This window comes from Hyla sarda, chromosome 1 (assembly GCF_029499605.1).
Source record: "Hyla sarda isolate aHylSar1 chromosome 1, aHylSar1.hap1, whole genome shotgun sequence".
Classification (NCBI taxonomy): Eukaryota; Metazoa; Chordata; class Amphibia; order Anura; family Hylidae; genus Hyla; species Hyla sarda.
Genome location: NC_079189.1, coordinates 139,556,562 through 139,582,591, shown reverse-complemented (window position 1 = coordinate 139,582,591; position 26,030 = coordinate 139,556,562). Strand labels below are relative to the sequence as shown.

At 46.0% G+C, this 26,030-nt stretch overlaps 1 protein-coding gene across 3 annotated transcripts in view; it reads left to right on the top strand.

Annotated features, from left to right (window-relative positions):
• RBM46 (RNA binding motif protein 46) overlaps nt 1-26,030 on the top strand; it is a 111,056-nt gene that overhangs the window by 18,777 nt on the left and 66,249 nt on the right. For all 3 annotated transcript variants that reach the window (XM_056562187.1, XM_056562194.1, XM_056562177.1), the window contains exon 2: nt 19,184-19,342. In XM_056562187.1, coding sequence (XP_056418162.1) covers nt 19,184-19,342 — 159 coding nt within the window. The remainder of the gene's footprint in view (nt 1-19,183; nt 19,343-26,030) is intronic.

The window sequence follows — 26,030 nt, the reverse complement described above, 5'->3', positions numbered from 1 at the left end:
CAAAAAATATATATATTTGTAGGGAAATTTGAAAAATAGGCGATAAGTTTCAGATCGCGGGGGTTCGACCGCTGTGTACCCCCCCCCCCCCCCCCGCGATCTCTCATTTGGGGCTCCCGGATCTTTGCTGAAACAGCACATTTTGACCACCATATGAAACGGCAACTGACACACCCCCTCAATACATCTCTATGGCAGAGCCGGAGACTGCCAAATGCAGTGCTCCAGCTTTCCCATACAGATGTATTGAGGGGGCATGTCAGTCGCCGCGTCATACGGTGGTCGGACACTCCCCCTTGCTGCTGACTGCCAGAGCCCCGTATGGGAGATCGCGGGGGGGCCCAGCGGTGGACATATCCCGGTGTACTCCTTTAACATCACTACATTCTGGAGTTGCTAGTGCTCGGTTGATTGGCGATTGCTTATGGCTGCCTAAGACAGCCTTTAGCAATTGAGCGCCGATAACATAGATCAATGTAATGCAAGAACATTAAAATTTGTAAAAGAACAACTTGTCCCCCCCCAAAAATAAGCCCTAATATACCTTGTCAGTGGAAAAGTTAAAAAATTGTGAGTCCAATTGAGACCCTTGGACTCACAATTTTTTAACTTTTCCACTGACAAGGTATATTAGGGCTTATTTTTTGGGGGGGACAAGTTGTTCTTTTTCAAATTTTAATGTTATTGCATTACATTGATCTATGTTATCGGCGCTCAATTGCTAAAGGCTGTCTTAGGCAGCCATAAGCAATCGCCAATCAACCGAGCACTAGCAACTCCAGAATGTAGTGATGTTAAAGGAGTACACCGGGATATGTCCACCGCGGGCGGAATTTCCGCACCAATTCCGCTTCCTTCGGTGGTTTTTGGCTTGTGTAGATTTTTGGTGGAATTGGTGCGGAATTAGTGTGGAAATTCTGCATGTGGAAATTCAGAAATGTGGAATTTCTCGCTTTCATTTGAGGCAGAAATTCCACCCGTGTGACTAGACCCTTAGAATGTGAGGAGGAAGAAAGCATAAGCCCCCCCAAAAAACATTGCTGGGTGGTGAAGGGGTTAATAGGATGTACATTGCACACATTTACACAATCCAGCTTGTGCTAGGACGCAGAAATACGCAGTTTAATAGATGGCAGCGCATTTCTGAGTGAAATCCACAGAAAGAAAAGACATGTCTATTTTTACTGCGGGCGCCAGAATCAGAAATTTCACCATGTGCACAGTGCAGCAGAAACCCATTGAAATCAATGGGACTCTGCTGTAGCGGAATGTCTGTGTGGAATATTCTGGCAGAATTCTGCGCAAACAAGGACTGTTAGAAAATCAGCGTTAAAACTGCAGAGGTTTAAATTTAGCAATTGTAAATTGCAAAAGAATGACAGAAGTATGATTTTTTTTTTTATATTAACCCTTTAACCCCTTAAGGACTCAGGGTTTTTCCGTTTTTGCACTTTCGTTTTTTCCTCCTTACCTTTAAAAAATCATAACCCTTTCAATTTTCCACCTAAAAATCCATATTATGGCTTATTTTTTGCGTCGCCAATTCTACTTTGCAGTGACATTAGTCATTTTACCCAAAAATGCACGGCGAAACGGGAAAAAAAATCATTGTGCGACAAAATCGAAAAAAAACGCCATTTTGTAACTTTTGGGGGCTTCCGTTTCTACGCAGTGCATATTTCGGTAAAAATTACACCTTATCATTATTCTGTAGGTCCATACTGTTAAAATGATACCCTACTTATATAGGTTTGATTTTGTCGCACTTCTGGAAAAAATCATAACTACATGCAGGAAAATTTATACATTTAAAAATGTCATCTTCTGACCCCTATAACTTTTTTATTTTTCCACGTACGGGGCGGTATGAGGACTCATTTTTTGCGCCGTGATCTGAAGTTTTTATTGGTATGATTTTTGTTTTGATCTGACTTTTTGATCACTTTTTATTCATTTTTTAATGTTATAAAAAGTTACCAAAATACGCTTTTTTGGACTTTGGAATTTTTTTGCACGTACGCCATTGACCGTACGGCTTAATTAATGATATATTTTTATAGTTCGGACATTTACGCATGCGGCGATACCACATATGTTTATTCTTATTTTTTTTTACACTTTTTTATTTTTCTTATGGGAAAAGACGGGGTGATTCAAACTTTTATTAGGGAAGGGGTTAAATGACCTTTATTAACACTTTTTTTTAACTTTTTTTTTGCAGTGTTATAGGTCCCATAGGGACCTATAACACTGCACACACTGATCTCTCATCCTGATCACAGGCGTGTATTAACACGCCTGTGATCAGCATTATCGACGCTTGACTGCTCCTGCCTGGATCTCAGGCACGGAGCAGTCATTCGTCGATCGGACACCGAGGAGGCAGATAAGAGCCCTCCCGGTGTCCGATCAGCTGTTCGGGACGCCGCGATTTCACCGCGGCGGTCCCGAACAGCCCGACTGAGCAGCCGGGATACTTTCAGTTTCACTTTAGAAGCGGCGGTCAGCTTTGACCGCCGCTTCTAAAGGGTTAATACCGCACATCGCCGCGATCGGCGATGTGTGGTATTAGCCGCGGGTCCCGGCCGTTGATTAGCGCCGGGACCCACGCGATATGATGCGGGATCGCGGCGCGATCCCGCTTCATATCGCGGGAGCCGGCGCAGGACGTAAATATACGTCCTGCGTCATTAAGGGGTTAAGGACCACAGGTTTTTTCGTTTTTGCTCTTTAGTTTTTTCCACCTCACCTTCTAAAAATCATAACGCTTTTCATTTTCCACCTACAGACCATATATGGGCTTGTTTTTTGCGCCACCAATTTTACTTTGTAATGACCTCAATAATTTCACCACAAAATATACGGCAAAACCCCCAAAAAATGTTTGTGGGGTAAAATTGAAAAATAAAACGCCATTTTGTAAGTTTTGTTGGCTTCTGATTCCACACAGTGCACTTTTCGGTAAAAATGACACCTTATCTTTATTTTGTAGGTCCAAACGATTAAAATGATACCTAACTTATATAGGTTTTTTTTTTGTTTTACTTTTTTTCCGAAAATCTGCATGTTTAAAAATGTCCTCTTCTGACCCCTATAACTATATTTCTCTATCGGCTCCATTGGGGGACACAGACCATGGGTGTATGCTGCTGTCACTAGGAGGTTTGACACTATGGCAACAAAAAAAGTCAGCTCCTCCCAGCACCTCCAGGCCCTGAGCTAATCAGTTTTAGCTTAGTGTCTTAAGGAGGTGGACATGGTCTGGAGTTCTCTCCAGATCAGGTCTTATGTTTTATTATTTTCTTAGATTTAGGGATGTGTTAGTTAGGGATTGACCGATTATCGGTATGGCCGATATTATTGGCCGATAATCACGATTTTGGGCATTATCGGTATCGGCAATTACCTTGCCGATAAGCCGATAATGCCCTGCCCCGACCCGCCGCACCGCGACCGCCCCCCCGTAGTGATGGGCGGTATATCGGTATGGATTTTTTCCCTTACCGCTATACTGGTCGGGCCCCTCCCCCACCCTCCGAGTCAATAGAAAAAACGTACCCGTAATGGGGGAGGTCCGGGCCATCCTTCCTTCCTGTAGTGTCCTGCGGCATTCCGGGTGGAGGGTGAACCGGTCCGGGCTGTCCTTCTCCGGGGTCCTCTTCTCCACTCCGGGCAGGCTCCGGCCTAGTACGCTGCATAGACGCCGCTACGCCGTGAAGTCAGGTGCGTCGCTGCGCAGCGGCGTCTATGCAGCGTACTAGGTCGGAGCCTGCCCGGAGTGAATAAGATGATCCCCGGAGAAGAAGGACAGCCCGGACCGGTTCACCCTCCACCCTCAAGCCGCAGCATTTATACTATGCGGGCGCACAAAGCGCCGACTTATTTTCACTTTCGGCAGCAGACTGCTGCCGGCAAAAAAGAGTCTCGCCCACTCACTTCTCCGCGAGCGCATATGCGGAGAACGTGCGCTCAAGGCAAGGAGCGGGCGCCATTACTACATTTCTTCTCTGCACTTCGGCGGCCGAGGCGCCTTAGGCCGCCGGAGCTTCCAAGAGGCATTAATTGTCCTCCAATCAGCGCTATGCGCGTGATTGTAGGTGGCAGGGGCCAATCAGCAGTGCTCCTACTCCTGGCACGCCCCTCTCTGGCTATTGGCTGGATTTTTCTCCCTGCTCTATCTATACTAGAGCGGAACTCTCCTCGCAGCAGCTGCCCTGGGGACACAGACTCGGGTGAGAGAGTTCTTTTTTCATTATGTCCGTACCCAGAACTGTTCCTCCCTCTAAACAGACAACTGGAGCGTTAGTTTACCATTTTGTCTGTAAGAGCTGTAATTCCAAAATGCCTTGTTCTGCTGAACCCACTTGCTCTGCCTGCTCCCCCAGACCCCCTGGCACCCCCGGATGCTCATTCAGTCCCGATGGATTCGGCTGCCCTTCCAGCCTGGGTTTCTTCCCTATCCCAGTATATGGCTGACTTGACTTAAGTCTCCTGTTCGGTGGCTGAGTCCTCCCGTGACGTGGTGTCTGCCTTGAAGAGGTCTGCCCTACGCTGGCCCTCTAAAGGGTCCTGCTCCTCTTCCCCACATGCTTTACGCTCTCACAAGCGTACCAGGGGTGCTTCTTCTGACTCTTCCATTGAGTCTTCAGGTAGATGTGGGCGATCCCCTCGTGGGTCCCGTAACCCCGTGTCATCTGGTCCAGAGGACGTTTCCGGGGTCGCCGCTCTGCCTCTCCAGAGCCGCGTACCCGATCGGGGTCGCCCCCCTCCAGGGCTGCCTCCACTCGTTCACATTCTCCTGGTGAACTGGCGGATAAGGCTTCCGAATCGGCATCTGACTCAGAGGACCGCTCGGATACAGTGGATACGGTGAACTCATTGGTTGCGGCCATAAGAGACACCTTTCACTTAGAGGACCCAGGATCTACGGACGTGACTCCTGAAGTATCCTTTCATCGTGCTAAATCAGCACCTCAAATGTTCAGCTCTCACGCTGAATTTGACACCCTTCTGGAATCTGCATGGAGACTTCCTGACAAGAGGTTCCCGGGAATGAAGAAGGTTCAAGCGCGTTATCCATTCGCCAAGGACCTTGTCTCAAAGGTGGTTTCTCCTCCCTCGGTGAATCCGCCAGTTTTCCGCCTCTCTAAGCCTACTACACTGCCGCTAGCAGATGCGACTGCCTTCAAGGATCCGACGGACAAGAAGGTGGAGTCCTTAGCGAAGTTTGCCTCTGAAGCAGCAGGCTCTTCCCTACTTTCCACCTTCGCCTCTGCCTGGGTGTCCAAGGCCCTTATGGTTTGGTGCTCACAGCTCCGTCAGGGTATCCTGGCGGGATCCTCCCCAGAGGATCTATCTGCTTTGGTTCTCCAATGCTCTAAAGCTGGGGATTTTCTGTGTACAGCTTCTATGCAGTCAGCCCGCTGTGCTGCCTTTGCTGTTGTTCACCTAGCGGCCCTCCGCCGTTCCATGTGGCTTAAGGTGTGGGATGCGGATGCCGCCTCCAAAAGGTCTCTCACCGAGCTTCCTTTTAGTGGTGCCCGTCTTTTCGGCAAGCGCCTTGACGAGATTATCTCAGGCGACGGGGGGTAAGAGTTCCTTATTGCCTCAAAATAAGGCTCGCACTACTCCCCAGAGGAAGTCCTCTTCTTTCCGGTCCTTTCGGACTTTTGGCCCCAATAAGGGGTCTGGGCAGGCGCCTTCACGGGACAAGAAGGCTCCCTCGTTCCAGGCGCGCCCGTCTTGGAAGTCTGACACCACCCATTCCGGCCATTTTGCGGCCAAATCGGGCATCCACAAACCCACTTCCGCATGAAGTGAAGCCCCCACCCACAGATTTTTCTCGGGTGGGAGGCCATCTCATACTTTTTCGAGACATCTGGATCACACACATTCAGGACTCCTGGGTCAGGGACACAGTGTCCAACGGATACCGCATCGAATTTGCCTCCCTTCCGAGGGATCCATTTTTTTCAGTCCCGGGGCCCCCGGTCTCCTTCTCTTGCGAAGCAGTTTCGGGAGGCCCTCCTGTCCCTACTTCTCCAAGGAGTCATTGTCCCCGTTCCTTCCAGGGAACGTTTTTGGGGTTTCTATTCCAATCTTTTTGTGGTCCCCAAGAAAGGCGGTTCTGTGCGGCCAATCTTGGATCTCAAGCATCTCAACCGTCATCTTCTCATCCGCCACTTCCACATGGAATCTCTCCATTCTGTAGTGGCGTCCATGGAACAAGGGGAGTTTCTTTCTTAGGTGGACATCAAGGATGCCTACCTCCATGTTCCAATATTTCCCGACCATCAGCGGTATCTCCGCTTTGCGGTTCCGGAGGGGCACATTCAATTTGTAGCCCTCCCTCTTTACCAAGATCCTTGCGCCGGTGATAGCCCTTTTGCGGTCGAGAGGGGTCTCAGTGATCCCTTACCTGGATGACTTTCTCATCAAGGCTCCCACCAGTGTCCAGACACTGGAGAATGTGGATCTCACTCTCCAGACCTTGGATCGCTTCGGGTGGATGGTCAACCGGGACAAGTCTGTCCTCTCTCCCACCCAATCTCTGATCTTCTTGGGACTTCAATTCAACACGGCCTCTGCCCGGATTTGCCTTCCACCGGACAAACATCTGACTCTCCTGTCAGGAGTCCGCTCCCTTCGGGCCCAGGTCCCAGTTTCCATCCGCATTTGCATGGAAGTCTTGGGTCGGATGGTGGCGGCCATGGAGGCCGTACCTTTGCCCAGTTTCATTACCGCCCCCTTCAACTGGCGATTCTCTCTCGATGGGACAGATCCCCTCTGTCTCTCCATCTCAAGATTGCTCTCCCTCGTCGGATCCATCAGTCTCTGCTCTGGTGGGTCCGCTTCCCCCTTCTTCTTCAGGGGCGATCATTTCTTCCCCTCCACTGGCAGGTGGTCACAACCGATGCCAGTCTGTCAGGCTGGGGCGGTGTGTTCGGGGACTGGACGGTTCAAGGCCTCTGGTCTCCCTGGGAAGCCCTTCTTCCGATAAACATCTTGGAACTGAGGGCGATCCTTTGTCTTCTTCATTGGGAGTCCCTGCTTCAGACTCGCCCTGTCCGCGTACAGTCGGACAACGCCACGGCCGTAGCCTACATCAATCGGCAGGGCGGCACTCGCAGCTCGGCAGCCATGGCAGAGGTGACAAAGATTCTCCTCTGGGCGGAACACAAGGTTCCGTCCATTTCAGCGATTCACATTCCGGATGTGCTCAACTGGGAAACGGACTTCCTCAGCCGGTCCTCAGCCGACCCCAGCGAGTGGTATCTACATCCGGAGGTCTTCGCGCAGGTCTGCGACCTCTGGAGCATTCCAGATGTGGACCTCTTCGCGTCTCGGCACAATTAGAAGATTCTTCCATTTGTGTCAAAGTCTCGGGACCCCCTGGCTCTAGCCGTGGATGCCCTAGTGATTCCTTGGGCGGGGTTTTCCCTGCCCTATCTGTTCCCTCCCCTTCCACTCCTTCCCAGGGTTCTGAAGAAGCTCAAAGCGGAGGGTTTTCCCGCCATACTGGAAGCTCCAGATTGGCCCCGAAGGACGTGGTACGCCGACGTAGTCAGGCTCCTGGACGACACTCGTTGCGCCTTCCACTTCGTCCGGACCTGCTGTCTCAGGGTCCTCTTTGCCACCCCAATTTACAGTCGCTGCATTTGACGGCATGGTGGTTGAGACCGCGGTTCTGAGAGCCCGCAGTTTCTCTTCCCAAGTCATTCGCACCATGCTCAGGGCTCGCATGCCCTCCTCGGCGAAAATTTACCACTGTACCTGGCAGTCTTATTTTCGTTGGTGTGAAGCTCAGGTCTTGTCTCTTGTTACTTCTTCTGTTCCCCGTCTTCTTTCCTTCTTGCAGTCGGGATTGGAACAGGGGTTGTCTCTTAGTTCCCTTAAGGGTCAGGTTTCGGCCCTTTCTATTCTTTTTCAGCGTCCTCTGGCTTTTAATTCTCATGTCCGGACCTTCCTTCAAGGAGTGGCGCATGCTGCCCCTCCTTATCGGTCACCTTCTCCCCCTTGGGACTTAAACCTGGTTCTGGGTGTCCTCCAAGGTGCCCCCTTTGAACCCCTTAGGGAGGTGTCCCTGCGCCTCCTTTCTTGGAAAGTGGCGTTTCTTATTGCTATCACCTCCATTCGGAGAGTGTCTGAATTGGAAGCTCTCTCCTGCTGTTCTCCGTTTCTGGTGATTCACCAGGACAAGGTTGTCTTCCGGCCAGATCCTTCCTTTTTGCCTAAGGTCGTTCCGGCCTTTCATCTCAATGAGGACATTGTCCTTCCGTCCTTTTTTTCCCGCTTCTTCTCATCCCAAGGAGCGTTTGCTCCACAAACTGGATGTGGTTCGGGCTGTTAGGTCCTACCTCTCTATCACCTCTTCCTTTCGTCAGTTCAATTCCTTTTTCGTTCTTACAGAAGGTTGTCTTAAGGGACAACCTGCTTCCAAGGCCACCATTTCTCGGTGGATCCAGTCTGCCATTTCGGAAGCCTATCGCTGTAGGGGGAAGATCCCTTCCTTCAGGGTTTTGGCTCATTCTACCCGTTCTGTTGATGCATCCTGGGTTCTCCAGAACATAGCCTCGGCCTCGCAGATTTGCAAAGCGGCTACCTGGTCTTCTTTGCACACTTTCTCGAGTTTCTACCGGGTTCATACCTTCGCATCGCCTGATGCTAGTCTGGGCCGTAAAGTGCTGCAGGCGGCAGTGGAACAGCCGTCTGCCTGACTGATTATCTGCCCACCCAAGGGACGGCTTTGGTACGTCCCATGGTCTGTGTCCCCCAATGGAGCCGATAGCCGAGAAAAGGAAATTGTTTTATGCTTACCGTAAAATCTCTTTCTCGAAGGATCCATTGGGGGACACAGCTCCCGCCCTTTTTGGGTTCTTCTTTGGTTCTCTGTCCAAGGGTGAGTTCAGTTATACTTTTTCTTCTGGTTCTCGGACAGTTCGTGCTTTTTCTTGACCTGTCGGTCCTCTCCTATTGCTCTGGAACTAAAACTGATTAGCTCAGGGCCTGAAGGCGGGTATTGTTGCCATAGTGTCAAACCTCCTAGTGACAGCAGCATACACCCATGGTCTGTGTCCCCCAATGGATCCTTCGAGAAAGAGGTTTTATGTTAAGAATAAAAAAAATCTCCTTTTTTCCATATACGGGGATGTGTGAGGGCTCCTTTTTTGTCTGTGATCTGTAGTTTTTAGGCCCCTTTCACACTGCCGTTGTGACCCGGCAGGCAGCGGATGTCAGAAAAGGAGGGGAGAATAGCGGGAGAAAAATTAGTCCTTGCAACATCTTTTTCTCCCGCTACAAATACAATGGCACCTGATGGACCCCATTATAGTCAGTGAGATCCATTGGGACCCGTTGTGCCCGTCTCAATAACGGATGTTAAAGACAAAAAAAAAAGAGAGAGACTTACAGCTGTTTTCTGACAGGGCACAACGGCAGCGTGAAAGTAGCCTTATCTGTACCATTTGTTTTTTCATGGGACTTTTTTTTATTGCTTTTCATTAAAAAAATTTATGGTATACAAAGTGACCAAAAATACGCAACTCTGAACTTTGGATATTTTTTTACATATACGCCATTGACCGTGTGGTTTAATTAACAATATATTTTTATAGTTTGCACATTTATCACATTTATTAACTATTTTTTTGAACTTTTTTTTTACACTATTTTTTAGACCCCATAGGGGATTATTACATGCAATCCTTAGATTGCATACACTGAACAATGCGATAGCATAACATTGATCAGTGTTATCGGTGCTCGACTGCTCCAGCCTACCATGGCTAACTGGAGCATCGGAGTACCAATCGGATGCCGAGGAGGCAGGTAAGGGACCTCCCACCCCCCCCTCAGCTGTTCATGATGTCGTGATTTTACCTGAGCTAGTCAGGATAACTTTTCTCCCGTTTTAGAGGCCGTAATCAATTTTGATCATGGCGTCTAAAGGGTTAATTCTGGACATCAGCCCGATCGGCGATATCCAGCATTAGCCGCAGATCCTGGTTGCTGGTAGCAACTGTGACCCATCGGATATGAAGGGTGGTCAGCTCCTAAGCACGCTTCATTTAGCAGGAGCTGGCAGTATACATAAATACATGTCCATTGGGGAGATTGATTAACCCCTTCCCACATTATGACTTATATAAACGTCATGATGTGCTGGTAGTTCGTGCATCATGACGTTTATAAAAGTCATGCAGTTAACCCGGCTGTTACCAGTGGGGGACAACTTCTGCAAGCCCCCCCAGGACCATCTGTGAATGGTCCTGGTCAGCGATCACTGTGATTGGCCTCTGTAGACCAATAACAGTGATTGCTGACTGTGGGGGTTAAAGTTCAGATCCCCCTGCTCTGCCCGCCCCTAGAAGTCGGGCAGAGCGGGAGAAGAGGATCCCGGGAGCTGTGGGGGACCGCGGCACATACCTGCCGGAACGGTGCGTTATTATGGACCGGTGGCAGGAGCACGGGGAGGCGGCAGCAGGCAAGTGAAGAAGCAGTGGCAGCGGCAGGCAAGTGGAAGCAGCAGTGAAAATCGATATTCACTGCTGCTTCTAGGAATTTCAAAACTACAACTCCCAGCATGCCCAGACAGCCTTTGGCTGTCTGGGCATGCTGGGAGTTGTAGTTTTGCAACATCGGAGGGCCGCAGTTTGGAGACCACTGTGCAGTGGTCTCCAATCTGTGCTCTTCCAGATGTTGCAAAACTACAACTCCCGCCATGCCCAGACAGTCCAGGCATGCTGGGAGTTGTAGTTCTGTAACATCTGGCCCTTCTGTAACATCTGCCTTGGAGTTAGTTTTGCAACAGCTGGAGGCACACGGGTTGGGAAACACTGAGTTAGGAAACAACGTTTCCCCACCAGTGTGCCTCCAGTTGTTGCAAAACTACAACTCCCAGCATTCCCAGACAGCCAAAGGGCATGCTGGGAGTTGTAGTTTTGCAACAACTGGAGGAGAACAGTAGGGAGACTGCTAAGTAGGGGTGTCCAAACTGTAGCCCTCCAGATGTTGCAAAAATACAACTCCCAGCATGCTGAGACTGTCCAAGCATGCTGGGAGTTGTAGTTCTGCAACATCTGAAGGGCCAGATGTTACAGAACTACAACTCCCAGCATGCCTGGACTTTCTGGGCATGCTGGGAGTTGTAGTTTTGCAACATCTGGAAGAGCACAGATTGAAGACCACTGCACAGTGGTCCCCAAACTGCGGCCCTCCAGATGTTGCTAAACTACAACTCCCAGCATGCACGGACAGCCAAAGGGCATGATAGGAGTTGTAGTTTTGCAACAGCTCGAGGTTTGCCCCGCCCCTGCCCATGTGAATGTACAGGGTACATTCACACGGGCGGGTTTACAGCGAGTTTCACGCTGCAAGTTTGAGATGCAGCAAAATTTCCGCTGCTGCTCAAACTCCCTGTGGGAAACTCACTGTGAACTCGACCATGTGAAGGTACCCTAAAAACACTACACTACACAAAATATAGAGTAAAATACTACATATATACATACCCCTACACAGTACCCCCCCCCCCCTCCCCAATAAAAATGAAAAACATCAGGTACGGCACTGTTTCCAAAGCGGAGCCTCCAGCTGTTGCAAAACAACAACTCCCAGTATTGCCGTACAGCCATTGACTGTCCAGGCATCCTGGGAGTTTTGAAACAGCTGCAGGCACCCTGTTTGGGAAACACTGCCGAAGGGTAATTTTGGTATCGGAGACAAGTGTAATTCTTGCATCCGGGTCCGTTCCTATGCAAATCCCAAATTTAGACCTCAAATGCGCATGTGCTCTTTCACTTCGGAGCCCTGTCGTATTTCAAGGCAACAGTTTGGGGCCACTTATGGTGTATTTCCGTACTCGTGAGAAATTGCCTAACAAATTTTGGGGGGCTTTTTCTCCTTTTATCCCTTATGAAAAGGTAAAGTTGGGGTCTACTCCAGCCTGTTATTGTAAAAAAATATATATATTTTTACAGTAACTTGCTGGTGTTGCCCCACACTTTTTTATTTTCACAAAAGGTAAAAGGAAAAAAAAGACCCCCAAAATTTGTGACGCAATTTCTCCTGAGTATGGATATACCCCATATGTGAAAGTAAAATGCTCTGCGGGTGCACGACAAGGCTCAGGAGTGATAGAGCACTATGTACATTTGAGGTGATCGTTACAGCGGTTCTGACATAAACTAAAAAAAAAAAACACATGTGACCCCATTTTGGAAACTACACCCATGAAGGAACATAACAAGGGGTATAGTGAGCCTAAACACCCCACAGAATTCGAAAATGCTGGTGTTATCCCAAATGTTTAATTTTCACAAGGGGTAATAGGAAAAAAGCCCCCCCCAAAATTTGTAACACCATTTTCTTCTGAGTATGGAAATACCCCATGTGTGGATGTAAAGTGCTCTGCTGGCGCACTACAATGCTCAGAAGAGAAGGAGTCACATATGGCTTTTGGAGAAAGAATTTGGCTGGAATAGAAGGCCATATGCATTTACAAAGCCCCCATGGTGTGAGAACAGTGGAACCCCCCCCCCACATGTGACCCCATTTTGGAAACTAAACCCTTCACGTAATAAGGGGTACAGTGACCATTTAGGCCCCACAGGTGTCTGACAAATTTTTGGAACAGTGGTCCATGAAAATGAAAAATTTAAGTTTTCATTTGCACACCCCACTGTTCCAAAAGTCTTTCAAACACCAGTGGGGTGTAAATGCTCACTGCACCCCTTATTAAATTCTGTGAGGCGTGTAGTTTCCAAAATGGGGTCACATGTGGGAGGGTCCACTGTTCTGGCACCATGGGGGCTTTGTAAACACACATGGCCCCTGACTTCCATTCCAAACATATTCTCTCTCCAAAAGCTCCTTTTCATCTAATCATTGTAGTTCGACTGCAGAGCACTTGACGTCCACATATGGGGTATTTCCATACTCGGGAGAAAATGCCCCCCAAAATTTGCAACCCCATTTCTTCTATTACCTCCTGTAAAAATGGTAAATTTGGGGAAAAAACTGCATTTTTATTTACACATCCGACTTTAACGAAAAGTCGTCAAACACCTGTGGGGAGTTAAGGCTCACTCTACCCCTTGTTACGTGCCTTGAGGGGTGTAGTTTCCAAAATAGTATGCCATGTGTTTTTTTTTTTTTTTTTTGCTGTTACGGCACCATAGGGGCTTCCTAAATCCGACATGCCCTCCAAAAACCATTTCAGCAAAATTTGCTTTCAAAAAGCCAAATGTGGCTCCTTCTCTTCTGAGCATTGTAGTGCACCAGCAGAGCAATTGACGTCCGCATATGGGGTATTTCCATACTCAAAAGAGATGGGGTTACAAATTTTGGGGGGCATTTTCTCCTATTACCTCCTGTTAAAATGGTAAATTTGGGGAAAAAACTGCATTTTAGTGAAAAAAATATTTTTTTCATTTACACATCCAAATTTAACGAAAAGTTGTCAAACACCTGTGGGGTGTTAAGGCTAACTGTACCCCTTCTTATGTGCCTTGAGGGGTGTAGATTCCAAAATAGTATGCTATGTTTTTATTTAAATTTTTTTGCTGTTATGGAACTATAGGGACTTCCTAAATGCGACATGCCCCCCTAAAACCATTTCAGCAAAATTCACTCTCCAAAATCCCATTGTCGCTCCTTCCCTTCTGAGCCCTCTAGTGCACCCACAGAGCACTTTACGTTCACATGTGAGGTATTTCCTTACTCAAGAGAAATTGGGTTACACATTTTGGGTGCATTTTCTCCTTTTACCCCTTTTAAAAATTCAAAAACTGGGTCTACAAGAACATGCAAGTGTAAAAAATGGAGATTTAGAATTTTCTCCTTCAATTTGCTGCTATTCCTGTGAAACACCTAAAGGGTTAACACACTTACTGAATGTCATTTTGAATACTTTAATGGGTGCAGTTTTTATAATGGGGTAATTTATGGGGTATTTCTAATATGAAGACCCCTCAAATCCACTTCAAAACTGGTCCCTGAAAAATTCCGATTTTGAAAATTTTGTGGAAAATTGATGCTGAACTTTGAAGCCCTCTGATGTCTTCCAAAAGTAAAAACATGGCAACTTTATGATGCAAACATAAAGTAGATATATTGTATTTGTGCTTAGGGCTTACATTCGTACTCGTGGTTGCAACATTTGAAATACAGATTATACACGACCACACATTGACTTACCAAGCGGTCGAAGTCCTTTCGTACTTGAGACTGCACCTTACATACTAACCTGTACACCTATAACAAATGAGAAAGACTAACGAAGCGGTTGAATTGTGCCCAAAACCGCGTATGAGGGCACGCCTATAGAGGGCATTCCCTATAGTGAAATTATGAAAATAAGGGCGGGTTCGGAGGGTTCCGAAATGACTCGTATGCCCCGCCTGCATGGTTGAGGGGCGTTTTATAGTCGTGCCTCCGTCATGGCTCCGCCTAGAGGTTCGGGGGGCGTTGGAATTCATGCCCCTTAGCACAAATTCAGCCTTAATAGGCTTCCCACTTGTGGTCAGGGCTTATATTCGTACTCATGGTTGCAACATTTGAAATACAGATTATACACGACCACACATTGACTTACCAAGCGGTCGAAGTCCTTTCGTACTTGAGACTGCACCTTACATACAAACCTGTACACCTATAACAAATGAGAAAGACTAACGAAGCGGTTGAATTGTGCCCAAAACCGCGTATGAGGGCATGCCTATAGAGGGCAAAGAAATCAAGAAGTAGAATTAACAACATTATTCCTAACCATGATGACCAAAGCCACACACTAGTCATATCTAACTCCCCTAACTGTACTTAACTGAACTAGAGAAACAAAGAGTGTTATGCCTTCAGGCTAGCAACTACAAGAGGCAGTGCTTGATGCTGCAAAGTCAAGGCAGACATGCCTACTACAAACTGTCCGACACTGGAAACGGGACCTGACTAAGTACTAACTGGCTCGTGCATGTTGACATACTTACTGTGCCATTGCAGAAGGGGAAACCAACAAAGCTTGTCAGGCATGACGCATCTTGCACTCCCTGCTAAATAAGTGGCAAAATTTAATTGTTAGTTAGTGACGCTCAACCTAACTATGTGACGGACCCTCGGTAGATTTAGACAGGCATTAAAACGCGCTTGTGCCTGTAGATGTGACAGGTCTTTGCATAGACGTTTTGCCTGTGACGAGACAAACCTAATTCTAACCTCGTACCTGTAGGTGGGACAGGTCTTGAGTAACCCTTGTGTCTGCGGATGTGACGGATGTTTGCGTGACGCTGACATGCGAGAACGAGACCGGTTGCTTCGAGAAAATGACCACTTGAACGTTATGAAATTTATAAACTTCTATTACTTGTGTAAGGGTGACATTGACTATGCTGTAAATCCCCTGCAGATTTGGCAGGAGATGGTGTGGAACCCCTAAGTATCACGGAGTCATTGCTCTGAAGACGTGTCAGTAACAACGACCAAGTAGTGCATCCCCCTGCAGACGTGGCAGGCATGATGGGTCTACAACTACCTATGTTTCATGATGTAGTTGCTCTGAAGGCGTGTCAGTCACAACTATGTAGTGTATCCCCCTGCTGACGTGGCAGGCATGACGGATCTACAACTACCTATGTGTCATGATGTAGTTGCTCTGAAGACGTGTCAGTAACAACTATGCAGTGCATCCCCCTGCAGGCGTGGGAGGCATGACGGGTATACAACTACCTATGTGTCATGATGTAGTTGCTCTGAAGACGTGTCAGTAACAACTATGCAGTGCACCCCCTGCAGGCGTGGCAGGCATGACGGGTATACAACTACCTATGTGTCAAGGTGTAGTTGCTCTGAAGATCAGTAACGACAAAGCAATGCACCCCCCCTACGGACGTGGCAGGCATAACGGGTATACAACCACCTATGTGCCATGATGTAGTTGCTTTGAAGACGTGTCAGTAACGACTATGCAGAGTACCCCCTGCGGGCGTGGCAGGCATTACTGAAACACAAACCACCTATGAATCGTGAGGTTGTTGCACTGAAGACGTGTCAGTAACAAGTACTAAGCAGTGCCTACTCCTGTAGAAGTGACAGGTATGACGGGTACAACCACCTATGAGTCGTTTCATTGTTATTTGAAGACATGTCAGTAAGCATAAGAAAATGTAAGTGCCAATGACTTTGTGCACGCCCTTGGACAATTTGAGAGGTAACTAGTGATTGTATGACGAGATACGGACGCTTCAACTGTGACTATGTGCAGTTACTATGGTAACGTATGTGAATCATGTCAGCTACGGGAGCCAGGTGTCGGTACCTCAGCTGAAGCGCAGCAAATAAGCGTAGTGAAACTGTGTGCATGGTATGTTACCTATGGTAGTGAGAGCTTGGGACAATACTATGTGGATGAAGATGATACGAAGCTGTCTCGTATATGCTGACTCGTAGCAGTGTACCTGAGTAATGGAATGTAACACCATGACACTGATACTACTTATACCGTGCTTAAGGACAAGTGTTATAACCACTATGGTCATGCATAACACCAACTAAGTAAAGATACACATGCGTGCTATGAGCCTATACACCGTGTGACTGGAGAATGCTGTAAACTGTGCTTATATTCTATAGGTATGTTTAGTGTAAAACAATATACAGCAATTGCAATGTACCGGGAAACACATCGTAATAAGAAAACTACAAGTGTAAGTACTGTAGAATGCTACAAGCTTATATTTAGTGAAAACATAACGTATGTGAGCGTAATGGTCCATACGTATGTGCAGAGTAATTGTTTGTGACTGTACCGCACACGCAATGAACATCTGAACAGTATGAAGCTGTGAGCTTATATTTAGCGTACTCCGTGTGAAGTTATGCATGTATGAACAGTATGAGCTATGAGCATGTGTATGACAACAGTATGAAGCTAAACACATCAACAAACTATGAACGTACGTCCCATGTAGCTACACTAGCGTATGGAATGGAAGGCACATGCGAGTGCAATATGACAATGACGAGCCCATAAGCGGTGCTAGTGGTATGAGCGTTCAACCTGGGAGTGTACTTGCTGTATGTGACGCAACGAGCGTATGTACCATACAATACTGACCGTGCCTGCAGTATGTGACGCTATGAGCGTATGTACTGTTATACAGTGATGTGACTGTACCCACTGCACACAGCACTGTGAGCGAGTGTACTGCATATGACCCTCAAGAGTCCATGTACTGTAACCAACACTGGCCATACCTGCTGCATAGACACTATCAACGTGCGTACTGAGTATAACAATAACTGTACCTTTTTCGTATGATACAAGCATAGCCGGGGATCCCAAAGCTGCAACAGGGCCTACAGCCCTGCTGCTATTGCTGTTTTATTCACACGAGAGAATTGCAGAGCAGAACGAGCTACAGTTTTAAAGAACAGAACTGCAGATAGGGGTTGTAGTACAAACACTAATGTAGCCTCCCCAGCTCTCTGCAGACTCCCGCAGCCAGGGAATTACTACTCCCATCATGGAAAGAAGTCTGTTGTTCCATGATGAGAGTAGTAGTAGTCCCGGCTGTGGGAGTGTCTAGGCAGAGGTTTTACGGCCATACATGAGGGATGTTATAACGGGTCTCAACGGATGAATATTTATTCAGCCGTTAGCACCCGTTATTTCAGATCTGATTTTACACAGAAAACGGACGTTTAATAACGAATGAATGCTCATAATGTGAAAGCAGCCTAACAGAATAAATACAGGCAAAAGCCCCTTTCTAAGCAGTGAACTGCTGGTGCAACTGATGCTGATAACAAGCTAGTGGCGGGGGGAGAGGAGACTTCATTCAGGAGGGAGGCAGCACTGTACATAGTAAGAACACAAAAATGTACACAAGGGACAGCTGGCCAAAACGTTATGGGTGGTCAGAGAAAAGAAGGAAGCCTTAAAGGGGTACTACGGTGAAAACCTTTTTTCTTTTAAATCAACTGGTGGCAGAAAGTTAAACATATTTGTAAATTACTTCTATTAAAAAATCTTAATCCTTCTTGTACTTATTAGCTGCTGAATACTACAGAGGAAATTCTTTTCTTTTTGGAATGCTCTCTGATGACATCACGAGCACAGTTCTCTCTGCTGACGTTATTATAATAATAATAATGCTTTAGTTATTGTTGTCCTTAGTGGGATTTGAACCCAAGTCCCCAGCGCTGCAAGGCAGCAGTGCTAACCACTGAGCCACCATGCTGCACTTAGCATACATGTGCTATGCATCTGCTATGCATGGTTGCTAAAATGGGCAGAGATGTCAGCAGAGAGCACTGTGCTCGTGATGTCATCAGTGTTCCAAAAAGAAAGGAATTTCCTCTGTAGCATTCAGCAGCTAATAAGTACTGGAAGGATTAAGATTTTTTAATAGAAGTAATTTACAAATCTGTTTAACTTTCTGGCACCAGTTGATTTAAAAGAAAAAAGGTTTTCAGGCACATTGTGAACCCTTTGAAGGAGGCAGAAAGACTCAGCTTGTGTGCATGCAGTGTGTCTCTCCTGTGCATAACACTGAGCCCCCCCCCCCCCCTTCCTGTTATCTGTCCTGGTATCTCTGTTACTAGGAAAGGAATTCCCCTAACAGGAAGAACCGTTGTTTGCAAAAATATGAGACTTTTTTGGAGTAAGGAGTCATTTTTGTTAAAGTGTTTTACAAATATGTTAGACAACATGTCAAAAGTTTTTTTCAAATGACAGTAACACTTCTTCAAGTAAGGCTAGGTACATATGTAGTATTTTGGTAACTCTTTGTGACCAAAACTAGGAGTTGGACATACAGAGAGAAAAATATAATGTAAAGATGTGCACCTTTTTTTGTGTTTTGGACTCACTCCTGGTTTTGACTTAAAGGGGTACTCCGCTGCTCAGCATTTGGAACAAACTGTTCCGAACGCTGAAGCCGGCTCCGGGAGCTCTTGATGCCATAACCCCGCCCCCTCATGACGTCATGCCCCTACCCCTCAATGCAAGTCTATGGGAGGGGGCGTGACAGTTTGTTCCAAACACTGAGCAGCTAAGTACCCCTTTAAACTAATGTCCAATATACTATGTGTGAACTCAGCCTAAGTGCACAGAATCCAAGAAGCTTGTGTGTTTTTTTTTTAGCTGCTAGAAATAGTTTGGTATATTGATTATTGTAATCTTTCCTAGATGACTTTGGAGCCATGAATGATGAATGTTCAGATATTCTAAATTGCAAATCCAATATTGGGACTCAGAATGAAGCTGCTTTGCTTGCTTTGATGGAAAAGACTGGATACAGTATGGTACAAGAGAATGGACAGCGCAAGTTTGGTGGCCCTCCTCCAGGTGTGTTGCTGTCTATTTGCCTTAATCTATACATAGTTAAAGCTCTGTATGTTTTGGTCAATGTCTGCAGCAAAATAAATAAATAAAGAATAAATGTATACATACTATCTTTGGCACTAAGTAAAGCAAGTGTAGTCCAGCTCACCCTAATAAGAATTTTTAGTCCTTTATTCCAAACAAACAGACATGGAGGATAATATGTGACTCATTTCGCCTGTCTTATGTAGCCTTAGTTGTACACATGAGTTACACAAGTGAAGCTCTTATATAGTGAATGCAAACCTGCAACTGGTATGTTTGTAGTTTAACCTGCAGTCACCACATTTACAATATACAATCATGAATAGAGTCCATAAAAGTTGTTAATAAAAGCATATAGTAGAAGACATGATAAAAACATTGCAGCAATCTCCAATATGTGGATTGGTCCAGGTTGTGTGTAATAATGCACTAAAACGAAATATATCAGGGGAAAATATTAATAATTTTTTAAATAAATTTTTTTGGGAATAAAATGTTATAAAAAGGCAGCAATTTTGGGCCTTTTTTTTTTTTTACGTTCACGCCGTTCACCCTACAGTATCATTAATATTATATTTTAATAGTTTGGATATTTATGCATGTGGCAATACCAAATATGTATATAACATTTTTTTTTACACATTTTGGGGGTGAAATAGGGGAAATGGGACAATTAACTTTTTTATTGGGGAGGGGTTTTTTCCAATTTTGTTTACTTTTTTAACATTTATTTTTACACTTTAATAGTCCCCATAGGGGACTATTTATTGCAATCATTTGATTGCTAATACTGTTCAGTGCTAAGGATAAGGCATAGCACTGATCAGTGTTATTGGCTATCTTTTGTTCTGGTCTGCTCGATCGCAGACCAGAGCAGAAGACCCGTGGAAGGCAACGGAGGCAGCTGCTGCTGTCAGCAGCCAGGACCTGCCGCTCCCGGGACATGACATCATCATTGAGCAGTTAGACAGAAAACTTCAGAAGCTAATAACTATTGGAAGAATTAAGATTTTTTAATAGAAGTAATTTACAAATCTGTTAACTTTCCGGAGCCAGTTGATATATATATATATATATATATATAAAAAGGTTTTGCCTGGAATACCCCTTTAAATGAACATGCTCCCACAAACTCAGTGCCGATCCACAAAGGAGACATACAGTACAGACCAAAAGTTTCGACACACCTTCTCATTCAGAGTTTTCTTTATTTTCATGACTATGAAAATTGTAGATTCACACTGAAGGCATCAAAACTATGAATTAACACCTGTGGAATTATAGACATAACAAAAAAGTGTGAAAATATGTCATATTATAGGTTCTAGCCACCTTTTGCTTTGATTACTGCTTTACACACTCTTGGCATTCTCTTGATGAGCTTCAAGAGGTAGTCACCTGAAATGGTCTTCCAACAGTCTTGAAGGAATTCCCAGAGATGCTTAGCACTTGTTGGCCCTTTTTGCCTTCACTCTGCGGTCCAGCTCACCCCAAACCATCTCGATTGGGTTCAGGTCCGGTGACTGTGGAGGCCAGGGCATCTGGCACAGCACCCCATCACTCTCCTTCTTGGTCAAATAGCCCTTACACAGCCTGGAGGTGTGTTTGGGGTCATTGTCCTGTTGAAAAATAAATGATGGTCCAACTAAACGCAAACCGGATGGAATAGCATGCCGCTGCAAGATGCTGTGGTAGCCATGCTGGTTCAGTATGCCTTCAATTTTGAATAAATCCCCAACTGTGTCACCAGCAAAGCACCCCCACACCATCACACCTCCTCCTCCACACCAGCACACCTGTGAAGTGAAAACCATTTCAGGTGACTACCTCTTGAAGCTCAAGAGATCTGGATTACGTCGCCGCCCACGCCTTCCTGTCATCCAATGTGATGGAGAGCGACGATCCAGGGCAGCGGTGACGGTCCGGTGTGGCAGGGACACGTCAGTATAACTTTGTCTTTTATAATTGCACGGATCCCTCACCATATACGATGGATTCAAGTAAATGTTCATTTGAAACATTACCATTGTATGTTGAGGAACCTATATATAGTCATGGCCATAAATGTTGGCATCCCTGAAATTTTTCTAGAAAAGGAAATATTTCTCACAGAAAAGGATTGCAGTAACACATGTTTTGCTATACACATGTTTATTCCCTTTGTGCGTATTGGAACTAAACCAAAAAAAGGAGGAAAAAGAAGCAAATTGGACATAATGTCACACCAAACTCCAAAAATTGGCTGGACAAAGTTATTGGCACCCTTAACTTAATATTTGGTTGCACACCTGAACTGAAATCAGTTGCTTCCTATAACCATCAATAAGCTTCTTACACCTCTCACCCGGAATGTTGGACCACTCTTCCTTTGCAAACTGCTCCAGGTCTCTTATTGGAAGGGCGCCTTTTCCCAACAGCAATTTTAAGATCTCTCCACAGGTGTTCAATGGGATTTAGACCTGGACTCATTGCTGGCCACTTCAGAACTCTCCAGCACTTTGTTGCCATCCATTTCTAGGTGGTTTTTGACGTATGTTTGGGGTCATTGTCCTGCTGGAAGACCCAAGATCTCGGACGCAAACTAAGCTTTCTGACACTGGGCTGTACCGTGCGACCCAAAATCCGTTGGTAATCCTTTCAGATTTCATGATGCCTTGCACAAATTCAAGGCACCCAGTGCCAGAGGCAGCAAAACAACCTCAAAACATCATTGAACCTCCACCATATTTCACTGTAGATATTGTGTTCTTTTCTTTGTAGACCTCATTCCGTTTTCGGTAAACAGTAGAATGAAGTATTTCTCACGGAAAAGGATTGCAGTAACACATGTTTTGCTATACACATGTTTATTCCCTTTGTGTGTATTGGAACTAAACCAAAAAAGGGAGGAAAAAAAGCAAATTGGACTTAATGTCATAATGTCAACTCCAAAAATGGGCTGGACAAAATTATTGTCACCCTTTTAAAATTGTGGAAAAATAAGATTGTTTCAAGCATGTGATACTCCTTTAAACTAACCTGGGGCAAGTAACAGGTGTGGGCAATATAAAAATCACACCTGAAAGCAGATAAAAAGGAGAGAAGTTCACTTTGTCTTTGCATTATGTGTCTGTGTGTGCCACACTAAGCATGGACAACAGAATGAGGAGAAGAGAACTGTCTGAGGACTTGAGAACCAAAATTGTGGAAAAGTCCATCTCCAGAGATCTGGATTTGCCTTTGTCCACAGTGCGCAACAGTATCAAGAAGTTTGTAACCCATGGCACTGTAGCTTATCTCCCTGGGCGAGGACGGAAGAGAAAAATTTATGAAAGGTGTCAACACAGGATAGTCCAGATGGTGGATAAGCAGCCTCAAACTAGTTCCAAAGATATTCAAGCTGTCCTGTAGGCTCAGGAAGCATCAATGTCAGCGCAAATTATCCGTCGACATTTAAATGAAATGAAAGGCTATGGCAGGAAACCCAGGAGGACCCCACTGCCGACAAAGAGACATAAAAGAGTAAGACTACATTTTGCCAAAATGAACTTGAGTAAGCCAAAATCCCTCTGAGAAAATGTCTTGTGGACAGATGAGACCAAGATAGAGCTTTTTCATAAAGCACATCATTCTACTGTTTACCGAAAACGGAATGAGGCCTACAAAGAAAAGAACACAGTACCTACAGTGAAATATGATGGAGGTTCAATGATGTTTTGGGGTTGTTTTGCTGCCTCTGGCACTGGGTGCCTTGAATGTGTGCAAGGCATCATCAAATCTGAGGATTACCAACGGATTTTGGGTCGCATGGTACAGCCCAGTGTCAGAAAGCTGGGTTTGCATCCGAGATCTTGGGTCTTGCAGCAGAACAATGACCCCAAACATGTCAAAAAGCACCTAGAAATGGATGGCAACAAAGTGCTGGAGAGTTCTGAAGTGGCCAGCATTGAGTCCAGATCTAAATCCCTTTGAACACCTGTGGAGAGATCTTAAAATTGCTGTTGGGAAAAGGCGCCCTTCCTATAAGAGAGACCTGAGGCAGTTTGCAAGTGGTCCAACATTCCGGCTGAGAGGTGTAAGACGCTTATTGATGGTTATAGGAAGCGACTGATTTCAGTTCTTTTTTCCAACAGGTGTGCAACCAAATACTAAGTTAAGGATGCCAATAATTTTGTCCAGCCAATTTTTGGAGTTTGGTGTGACATTATGTCCAATTTGCTTTTTTCCTCCTTTTTTTGGTTTAGTTCCAATACGCACAAAGGGAATAAACATGTGTATAGCAAAACATGTGTTACTGCAATCCTTTTCTGTGAGAAATATTTCATTTTCTAGTAAAATTTCAGGGGTGCCAACATTCATGGCCATGACTGTATATAAAATTTTTTTTTTATCATAACAAAGAAACAATAAATCAATAATAAATCTATAATATAGATAATATTCTATGTTAATAATGTAGCATCTTGTTATTCAAACCAATGGGAAAATGTCTATTGAGTTTCAAGATCCAAAAGACCTCCCGGTCCGGTAACTTCTGTCTAAAGTTGCCTCCTCTAATAGGAGGGGACACTCTCTCAATCCCTTGTGCTGTGATAGATGAATAACTCCCATCATGTTTCTCAGCACAGTGACGAGTGATCATTGAAACATGACGGGAGTTAAAGTGTGAAATGTCCAATTAGTGCTTTCTTATTCTAACTTTAAGAGGGGTAGACGTACAGCCGACATATTGTAGATGGCACTTTTCACATGAGATTACATAGACTACCCCTGACATGTTGCAGTTGCTGAATTGATGGATAACATAAGTTTCACCAGTTGCTTAACCTCTTAAGGATGCATGGTGTATACATACGCCCTTTATCCTGAGTCCTTAAGGACTGAGGGCATATGGGTACGCCCGTGGGAATTCCGGTCCCCACCGCTCGCCGGGGACCGGACCGGGGTGACTGCTGATATCTATCAGCAGGCACCCCGTGCAAACCCCTGGGGGGTCCTGAGACCCCCCATGTCGTCGTGTCGGAGATCGCCGCAAATCGCCGATCAATTCAGAACGGCGACTTGCGGCTATCCCGGGTCAATCGGGTCTCTGGTGACCCTGAAAAAAAGGGTGGATGGGGCTGTTGGTGACAGTCCCATTTACCCTTACCCAGTAGGAATGAGGTGGCACAGGTGCCGCCTCACGATCACGGGATTGATCGGTCGGAACGACCGAACAATCACGACCTTGCTGGGCGGCGATCGGGACGGCGATGATGGCGGCGATTGGCGCCGGCGGGGGTCTCCTACCTTGCCCTGATCCGGCGGGGGTCCCCTCAGGATCGGTGGCAGCGACAGGAGCAGCAGGATCGGTGGCAGCAGCGGCGGTCCCGGCGGCAGGATACAGCAGGAGGTGAGGCCTGTTCACCTCCTGCTGTTGCTTAGCAACAACTCGCAGCATGCACAGCCAAAGGGCATGCTGGTAGTTGTAATTTTGCAACAGCTGGAGTTCCCACTACAACTCCCAGCATGCACTTTGGTAGTCTGTGTATGCTGGGGGTTGTAGTTTTGCAACAGCTGGAAGCACATTTTTTCTATGAAAAAATGTGGATCCAGCTGTTGCATATCTACAACTCCCAACATGCACAGACTACCAAAGGGCATGCTGAGAGTTGTAGCAGTGTGCCTCCAGCTGTTGCAAAACTACAACTCAGCATGCCCTTCAACTGTCAGTGCATGCTGATTGTTGCAGTTTTTCAACAGCTGGAGACACATTGGCTGTGAAACCGAGTTTGTTACCTAACTCAGTGTTTTGCAACCAGTGTGCCTCCAGCTGTTGCAAAAATACAACTCCCAGCATGCACTGAGAGACTTTACGTGCTGGGAGTTTCAGTTTTGCAACAACTGGAGGCACACTGGTTGCGAAACACTGAGTTAATTAACAAACTCAGTGTTTCGCAACCAATGTGCCCCCCCCCAACTGTTGCATAACTACAACTCCCAGCATGTATGGTCTGTCAGTGCATGCTGAGAGTTGTAATTTTTCAACAACTGGAGGTTCCCCCCCCATGTGAATGTACAGGGTACATTCACACGGTCGGGTTTACAGCGAGTTCTGCTGCAAATTTGCGATGCGCCAAACTCCCAGTGAGAAACTCACTGTAAACCCGACCGTTTGAATGTACCCTAAAAACACTACACTACACCAAATAAAAAGTAAAACACTACATATACACATACCCCTGACCCCCCCCCCCCCAATAAAAAAAAAGAAAAAAGTCTTGTACGGCACTTTTTCCAAAATGGATTCTCCAGCTGTTGAAAAGCAACAACTCACAGTATTGCCGGACAGCCACTGACTATCAAGGCATGCTGGGAGTTTTGCAACAGCTGGAGACACCCTGTTTGGGAAACACTGCCGTAGGGTATTTTTGTGGCGGATTCAAATCCCCAATTTAGGCCTCAAATATGCATGGCGCGCTCTCACTTCGGAGCTCTGTCGTATTTCAAGGAAACAGTTTAGGGCTACATATGTGGTATTTCCGTACTCGGGAGAAATTGTGTTACAAATTTCGGGGGGCTTTTTCTCCTTTTACCCCTTATGAAAAGGTAAAGTTGGGGTCTACACCAGCATGTTAGTGTAAAAAAATTTTTTTTTACACAAACATGCTGGTGTTGCCCTATACTTTTAATTTTCACAAGTGGTAAA